Genomic DNA, 9,645 nt, shown 5'->3' with positions numbered 1-9,645 from the left:
AAAACGGATGGTTTTATTGCTTGATTTGTTGGTTAAATGAGAAGCCAATGGGACATGTGTATGTTTCCTCCGAATAAAATTTTCCAAAGAGTGATTGTATGCAATGAAGTAAGTGAGTTGCACACTTGCATGAATGCATGTGGAGGGGACACACCTTTAAAATTGATATAGTCACATGAAAATTTTTTAAAAGGGACGTGAGAACAACACAAAATAGAAGTATTCCGATATAAAACATCCAATTAACCAATGAGAGTGACATGAAAAGAGATGTAAGCCAATCAAGTGGGTGAGTTTTTTTAAAAAGAAAAGCCAAACAAGTGGGTGAGTTTTTTTTTATAATACATGATTATTATCAAAAGCAAGTTATCAATGCACAAAAAAATAAATTAATTAAATGTGACACAGAATAATAATGACATAATAATAACGGCATTTGTTGGTTTTTGCTATTAGAGACCACTCTTTTGCAATATGTGTGTGTGTGTGTGTGTGTGTGTGTGTGTGTGTGTGTACAGCGGCTGTGACACCATCCTCCTCCACCACACCAAACTTGGAAGCAGCACAGAGCCCAATGCCATGTGGACAAGGCCGCCGGCCCCGACCTATACATTTTTTTATTATTTGGAAATTGGGTTGCTGCTGAAGTTGCCAACCCCGAACGCAGTTCCAACGATCTTGGTCTTTGATAAGCACGCCACGGCACAGTAATATCCAAAGAGGTTTGCAAAGAAACAGAACATCCCCATGAGTCCCTTGAAGCCTTAGACCCTTCAAACCTTCTAGAGAAGGCCTCTCAAAGGCCACTATTTATAATGGCCTTCGCATAGAAGGTTAGGGTAGGCCTTCAAAATCATGGCTGGTTTCCTTTTAGTTCATTACAAAGAGAGAGGAGAAGAATATGTATTTAAGCTTCATGTTTGAATCTTTCAAAATTTTTAACCAATACCACATGTAGAGGTAATATATAACAGGGTAACATATGCATTTGCACAAAAAAACAAAGAGAGTGTTTTCACATTCAAGAAAGATGCTAGTTTGTGGGCAAGACTTCATTGTGAGATTTTGCAATCTCGCCGGTGGCACCGTTCCTCTATCAATGGGCATTTTAGGGACCCCTAACAGGCAGGGTTAAGTGGTCCCCCCGATGAAATGGTTAACTTTATCACTAGTTTTGAGTGAGTTACAAAGATAAATTTGCCAAACTTACACTATTAGCATCACATATGATAGAAAATTTGAAAGGTTTGCCAAAGTTTTATATATTTTCAAGTTCATTTTATAAATGCTTTCACCAACCCATCTATGCTATACCATTAATTGGCCTCATATTTTTTCATGGCATCTCTCCTTGTAAGTAACTACGATGCAATCATATACATTCACAAAAGAGGCATGGCAAGAGAGCTCTCATCACATTAGAACCATTGCATTTGGCTCGTCCAAAAGTCCCCATGACATAGATAATCTACATAACACTATGCACTTTATTTTAGTTTCTTTTACCTTACCCAACACATTTTTGTAAGCATTAAGTACTTTTTGTATAGACACCATTTGTGATGTCAGCATGATAAAAAAAGTCGTCATGTTGTAGGCTCAAAGCGTGACTCGTTGATTGGTGTTCTTCCGCCCATCATAGTTCAGCACAAAGTAAGATGGAGAAAAGAGTTGAGTTAGTGTGATTCTAAAATAGATTCACTAGTAATAAGTAACTACGATGGAATTTGTTTAAGTGATTCTTAAACACATTCTTAAGTAATAAGGTTCATATGCATGCACGCATGTGGATGGGTGTAAGTTTATGATATGGGCACATGTTAAGGTAAAATGAGCTCCCTTAGAGGATAGGATTAGGAAAATTCCATTGAACATATGCTTTCTTTAGAAATAAGAAGAAAATGTTTAATACAAATGCAAAAATGCTTTGTGTGTTTAATTATGTGAGAACATATGCATGAGCTCATGTTGTTCCACAAGTTATTATTGACAAAGATCACCTTGAAACAATACAATTCCTCTCTTCCTCTCCAATGTTTTGTAGCATTTGAAAGAAAAAAAAAGATCCATTTATTGTGTTAGTGGCCAATGTCACATTTGTACCCTTCAAAGGGGGGTTTACGCTCTTCAAAAGAAGGGCATATGAAAATTATGCCTATTAAATTAAGGGTAGATTTTTGAAAGATTCAAGTGCATACAAGATAGGTGAATTAGCCTGTAAAGAGATTCATAATAAAGTGTGTACTTAGTACCTAGGCATCTAAAAGAAAGTAAAATTTCAAAGTTTTTGGATATCTTAAAATTTCATCATGCATCACATTAATAAAATGGAGACTATTCCTTTTTTTTCCAATAGTAAATATATATATTGACAAAAAAAAGCCAAGTAGTGACCGGTAAATCAATCGGTTACATGGCTACATCAGAAAGTTACTCAATCTCTATACTTTTCTCTCTTCACTTCATTTAAAAGATTACAAAGTAAAGCCCATTAATAAAATGGAGACTATTCTATGAGTATGGTTTAAACATAGTTGCTCTTTGGCGTCTGTCACGCCCATTTTTAAGCATTTTGGCCATAAAATATTGTAAAATTTTAAAATTCCCATCAATTTTTTTTTTAAAAAAAAACTTCCTTATATATTCGCAAAACCCGAAGGGCAAAGGTGCACGTAAGCCTGGATGCGCAAAGAGTGTGCCTGGTCAAAACACATTCGGATATTGCGCGTGCCATCATAGTGCTGTCACACTTATCTTCTCGTCTCGTGAGTGGAAAGTCGGGTTTCACCCAAAGGTTTTCCTCTTAGAAGTAGGGTGGTGGGGCCACGGTGTAGAGGAGGGCCATGTGTTCCTAGATTTAGAGGTATGGAGGGGCCTTACAAGTTGCACGTGATAGACTGGACAGCTCATAGGCCAACGTGGCATGTCGGGGATTCCTGGTGAAAAATCCTAGCTGCCCATATGCACTGGCTGCTGGGAGGTCTTTGATTGTCTCCTACTTGCAAAGGGTGCGCTACTGGTTTGATACCTGCGGATTGTCCCAGACATCCATACGCTAATCCTCCTCCTATCAAATCCATATGGCCAACCAGCCCTTGCCCATCTCCTCTATCAACCACTTCTCCTTGCTCTGCTCCTCCGTTGAGAGGTCCGTTGCCTTCTATGAAGGCGTGCTAGGCTTTGTCCCCATCAAGAGACCCGGCTCCTTCGACTTTGATGGAGCATGGTAAGACGTGTGATGTTTTCTAGGAGAGCATTAATTTTGCATTGCCACTTTTGGGTTCCGATGCTTTGATTGATACGTTATATGTATCACTTTGGGTGGTTTGTGAGCAAATTGTTGATGTCGTGGGTGGTTTGTGAGCAAATGAATGTTGTGCAGGCTTTTCAACTATGGCATGGGAATCCACTTGATTCAAGATCCCAATCCTTGTGAGCTGCCCAAGAAGACGAAGATTAATCCCAAAGATAATCACATGTCATTCCAAGTAAGAATTGCATGCTACCATTTGAACTTTAACATTCGATGTACTCGTGGCAATAATAATAATTTCTTGATGGATAGTTGTGGTGGTTGATGAATTAATGGTGGTGGGGGTGGTGCAGACGGGATGCCAGGACATCGGGGAGGTGGAGGAGCGGCTGAGGGAGCTGGGAGTGCGGCACATGCGGGTGCAGGTGGAGGAAGCGGGCATCCTGGTGGACCAGATCTTCTTCCACGACCCCGACGGCTTCATGATCGAGGTCTGCACGTGCGACAACTTGCCGCTTGTGCCGCTCAAATCATCGCCATCCGCTCACGCCCTGTGCTCCATGGCCAGCTCCAAGTGCTCCCAGCAGTACGCCCGACGCCCGACGTTGTCGACCCTCGACGGCGCGCTGGCTGAGCTTCGTGAAAACATCTGAGCACTGCATTTTCTTACGTGCTGGATTAAATAACGGGGGATGCTTCAAACGTTCCCCTCAATACATAGGATTTGCTTTTTTAACTCTGATTAGCATGAACTAAGTGTGGTTTCAAAGATCCATAATTCTCATTTACAGCAAATCCACGTGCACGATGTGTAGTCACTGTAGAGTCTGTGCGTCTTCAAGACTCCGAAATTTCTGGCGTACGCACCAAACACCTGCCAGAATTCTAACGGCGCACATCCGTGCAACAAGGTGTCATTTAAAAATCCCTCGCTAACCCAGCATCTCGTTTGATTAATAATCCATTTAAGTTCATAAATTTACACTGCGGAGTCCAACCTCAGAACCTCTAATGATTGATGTAAGGTTTGAGCGAACTGCGCTTGATTCCCGGCCGCCCGGCCGCCCGGCTCCCCCGGCCGAGAGAGAGAGAGAGAGGGGGGGGGATCGAGAGAGAGAGAGAGAGAGAGAGAGAGAGAGAGCTCTTATATCGGCTATCAGACAGAGATAGAGAGACGTTCTCTAGTGCGCCCTGCCCTCCACTCATCACTGGCTTGGTATATACGTGGACCTCTTGTAACCCAATATCTTCATCCTTCCTCCCTTCGCAGATCTCAGCTGCATCATCGCTCGTCAACTCTCTTGTTGCATGGACCGATCTGCCAGTCTATGAGAGAAATCTAGACAGCAAGGACGTGTGCGTGTGAGTGTTTCTTTTTTTTGGGGGGGGGGGGGGGGGGGGGGGGGGGGGGGCAGGCAATTAAATTTAAGAGAAAAATGCAAAGGATACAAAAAGAATTAAGTTTTTCATATGCGAGAAATTTTGGTTGCTACAATTGGCATGTGTAAGAAATCTGTCATAATTGGGTCATGATTTCTAAAAATAGTGATTTGATTCTTCTTTTCCTTTCATCTTTTGTTTCTTGCTTAATCGTTTGCCTTCGTCTTCTCATCATCAATTTTTTGCTTCGTTGCTCATTATCATTCATATGCGGCTTCCAATACTCCCAAGCTCCGCTCTGAAGCTCAGTTAAATTAGCATCATCACCACCATATTGAGGTGTGGATGTAACACCTGGCTATACATAAGAACACACATGACACGCTAACACTAGGTAGGAGCACATTGAGATGTGGATGTAGCACCCACCTATGCATAAGAACACACAACACGCATGGCACGCTAACACTAGGTAGAAGCACATCAAGGTGTGGATGTAGAACCCGTTCGTCTATGCATAAGAACATACATAACACACATGACACGCTAACACTAGGTAGGAGAACATCAAGGTGTGGATGCATAACTTGGCTATGCATAAGAACACACATGACACGCTAACACTAGGTAGGAGCATATCGCCTATTTTCTTTTCTTATTTTTAGATTTTTACACGCTATTTTCTTTTTTTATTTTTAGATTTTTTGTATTCTCTCTTTCACTCATGCGATTCTTCTTTGTTGAATATGTGATCGTAGGAGCATATCGCCTATTTTCTTTTTTTATTTTTAGATTTTTTGTACTCTCTTTCACTCATGTGATTCTTCTTTGTTGAATATGTGATCGTATATCACAAGGTTGTATGACAGTCACTTTGGTTTACTAGAATTATGGCATAGTTACTCTACAACTGTACGATCAACCTAGCTAAAATTGTAGATCAAACCCTAATCTATACGACTAGATTAGTAAACCCAACTCGGTTCACACTATGGACCTCGTATGTTTTAGTAATAGAGTACTTTCCCTCACATTAGGACATTTCGGAGGTCATATGGAGGGCCTTGTAAGAAATTCACTAATTTTTAATTTCTCTCACTAGAGAAAACTTAAAAAATACCAAAACTTTCGAATATCAAAATGTAAATGTTATTCCAAATTGCCATTCTGATATTTAAGAAAGACGGCAAGCTTGTCATAACCTTATTTACGAATAAGGCTACGAGCTTGTCATAACCTTATGTTTTGATATTTAATGAGGCTGCAACTTTATTTTCAAATCTTCTTCACTAAGATTTTCCTCTTTAATGAAGCATTGTGGTGGCGGTATAATTGAAATTCAAATAATAAACCACTTCCATACACCCTCTTTTATCTTTACACGTAACCAATGGAGTATTACAATGTGAGTAACACCTCAATTAACCAAATTAATTAAGAAGATAAAAAGAAAAAGTATCATATGCACAGTGATCTTGATAGTGAGTATGAGCCCATTCAGAAGCACATAAAAAAACTCTGCAATCCTCTCATCAAACGTAAAGGAAAACATGAGAATAGTAGGGTTGCAACACATAGATCTTTGGTGTGATGGATCAATAATTTACTCTATCAACCCTATGATCACTTCCCATCCTCCCTTCTCAAACCCAACTACTTTGTTACGTTTTTTAGGAGATGGAGTAAATGGATTGCTAGGATATTGCAAATCCATTGCTACGTATGCAGACGGCGAAAGACATTATTCACAACATCAAGCAATTGAACTCCTCCATTCAATAGAAGATTGCAAGGCCCTCAGAAAGAAATTGGAGAAAAATGAGATTGAAATTGCAAGATTAAGGACACAAGTAAAGAGATATAGAGCAAAGGACACTAGCATTGGAGAAAGACATAGGAGGAGAAAGCTAAAAAACTTTGAGACCTTGAAGCTAGGCTCAGGTGGTGTGAAGAAAAGAATTCAAGCAATCAGGTAATAAATGTATTTAAAGAAGTTGCTTTGTTAGTATTGCCTTCTAGATGTTAGAATTTATCACTCTTGTAACTACTGGTGGGTTATAGTTCAACTTGACAAGGAGAATATCATCCCCAATCTCCATCCAACAAACACTACAAGACAATGCTGCCATACACGCATTTCATACACGCGATAAATTACGAACGCGTGTATGGTCGCGCTTGTATTTGAATAGAATCGAGCGCGTGTATTTTAGCATTTAAGTTCGCGTGTATGTTTGCATTTATCAACGCGTGTATAAACGCGTTTATATACACGCAGTAATACACGCATCTATACACGATAATATTCACGGGGTAAAACTCGCTATTATACACGGATAAATACACGCTACTATACACGGATTAATACACGCATGGCAGAGAAAAACTGAAGAAAAACTGAATTCCTTTACAAAATTAAAAACTATTTTCCTTAAACCATCTCATAGTACATTACAGTATACATCATTACACAATCCCACTACATGCATTTACAACAATGAAATATATTCAAAAATAAATCATGCATATGAGATGATAGAAATGTCATCAATTTAGAACATACAGTGACGGATTGGTTAGGGTTCGATCTCATCTTCAATAAGATCCATCCTTGCCAAACGATCAACATCAATATCCATTTGATCAATTGGTAAGGCTACGATTAAATTTATTCCACTATCGATATTCTGTACTCCATTGATAATGGTATCGATGTCCTGATCATCCTCATCAACATCACCATCATCCTCAATGGTACGGTCATTCTCATGATCATGAGAAATGGCATGCTCATCCTCATTATCATGATCATCTCTTATTTCTTGATCATCGATCACAACATCTTCAATGGCATGTTCGACATCATCTTCATTGCGGCTTGTTACATCCTCCATATGCTCCACTCATCTTCAATATGCTTCCAAGCAGGAGTGTCTGCGGGAATTCTCCACATGCCATCAGGGTTGTTGCAAGATCAGGGTGTCCAGTTTTGTCCAGTTTATGCTGGACTGGGACAATTCTTGGACAACAAATTTGAGGGGGAAAGGTACTTCAAACGAGATCAAGAAACTAATAGAAAATCCACACACACTCAAATTTAATCCCAATATAACTTAAATTAATATAAATTAGTCCAATTTATCAAAATTAACCAAAAATGTGATAAAATAATTAAAAAATGATCTTTCCATACTTAGAGTGATCTAATTTTTTTTCCATAGATGCACCAATACAAGTACACTAGTCCCTATAGGTTTTAGATGATTTACATCAAAAATGTAATTTTACTAATTAGATTATTAGTATTTGCAGGCCTTCTGATAGCCTGGAAGAATTTTAGAAAAGAGATCATTAAAAATCGAACCATTGGATTTGCAATTTTGACTAACCACCACATTCTACCAATGTCTCACTATCTACCACTCTTTTGATCTACAAGATTATGCATTTTTAAGTGGTAGTTATTGTGGGTGCAAAAAGTGGCATATATTATAACACTTTAAAGACGTTGAAATATTTAAAGAAAATAGACAAATAGCTTTAAAATTTCTCAAAAAATCAAGTTAAGCTCTATATTATGTGAAGATCTAAGATGCAAAGTGGAAAACTCATATGAGTTTATATGTGAAAGATATTAGCATTTTATGGAACCAGCCCAAATTTGGGACATGATGTATACATTGAGCTTGTACCTAAGGAAATGAGGACTTTTAACTATCTAATGCTTAATTAGATTATGCAACTATATTCCCAACTTTGCATGTGACGTTCCAACAAAAGAACTTGAAAGGAAATTCCTTCGTTAGCTAGGAGTGATTGGCCACTAAAGGTAAATAAAGGCCTGTTTTTTTACTATTTACAGGGTGCCTGAGTGGACAAAACTGGGCACCCTGATCCTGCAACCACCCATCATCCGATCGATGTGAGGAATGCCATGACATGAGCTCTGCTATGGATTTGCACTTGAACGTGTTTGATGCGAGGAATTATAGGAAAGTGTCGCAAGACTTTACGAGGTACATCAAAACTCTTCATATCTGTTCTGTACCTTGCTTCACCACAAGTGGGACAATGTAGAGCCTCCTTATGCGTCCCACAAAAGAGAATGCAATCATTGACGCATGCATGTATTTTATCATAATCCAGTCCTCCAAGAGATGTCACATAGCGCCTCGCTATGTCTCTTGAGGTGGGTAGTCTATTTTCCTTTGGAAGCATGTTTGATAATAGCCTGCATCCAATATCATCAATTATAATTAGTCTTAAATCCTAAACCTTAAACCACTAATTCAAATTTGTAAGTTAGAATGCTTACTTCAACAATGCGTCAAGACTTGCATTGCTCCATCCATAAACTGTTTGTATATTAAGTAGTTCAAGTGAAGCACGTAAAACTGAGAATGTGCACCCTTCAAACACCGGTGTCGATGAAGCCTTATAAAGATGCTCTTGTTCCATATCATCGTCGTCCATACCTTTGGGATCATCCTTAAAAAGATTCCGCACCATATCATCAAGCACCTCCTCTTCCACAACTTCGTGGGGTGCAGGGCTATTGTCATCCCTTTCCCACTCATCTCTGACAATAGATCCCGAAGATCCAGCATCATCTCGTCGACGCTTTACGTGCTCTCGTCGCGCGTAGGGTACCATGTTAGGGTGTGGTACTGCATCCTGCTTCAATTTATCAAATTATATGTTACAACTCTATTAATTTAATTTGGATACCATGAGTCATTTGAATACCATCAATTTACATCTACTCACCTCTAAACCTGTTTGATTCCATTCTCCATACATGGAGATGTGATTCAAGGTAATTTGACGTGCTCGTACAATGCATCCTTGACATCGATTACACATACATTTGATCCGTTGTCCCAACCACACATCGCGATTACGATGACGCATTGTCTCATCTTCCCCAGAACTGCTTGAAGAGGTTGATGACATCCTGTGTACAAATCAGAAAACACAAAATCATTATATGTTTTTAATGAAAGCACAAAAAT

The 9,645-nt window shown here is 39.1% G+C and overlaps 1 protein-coding gene across 1 annotated transcript; it reads left to right on the top strand.

The window, feature by feature from the left end:
• The first annotated feature begins 2,968 nt into the window (after positions 1–2,968).
• Positions 2,969–4,158, top strand: LOC147640639 (glyoxylase I 4-like). The gene is made up of 3 exons (XM_086808596.1): positions 2,969–3,226; positions 3,383–3,488; positions 3,607–4,158. Exons 1-3 carry the CDS (start codon positions 3,081–3,083, stop codon positions 3,904–3,906), a joined length of 552 nt encoding a protein of 183 aa, XP_086664722.1. The 5' UTR covers positions 2,969–3,080; the 3' UTR covers positions 3,907–4,158.
• The last annotated feature ends 5,487 nt before the right edge of the window (positions 4,159–9,645 follow it).

This window comes from Cibotium barometz, chromosome 2 (genome assembly GCF_041138505.1).
Source record: "Cibotium barometz isolate CiBa-2024 chromosome 2, ASM4113850v1, whole genome shotgun sequence".
In the NCBI taxonomy this organism is placed as follows: domain Eukaryota; kingdom Viridiplantae; phylum Streptophyta; class Polypodiopsida; order Cyatheales; family Cibotiaceae; genus Cibotium; species Cibotium barometz.
The sequence above is the reverse complement of the archived record's forward strand: the minus strand, read 5'-3'. Positions and strand labels throughout refer to the sequence as shown.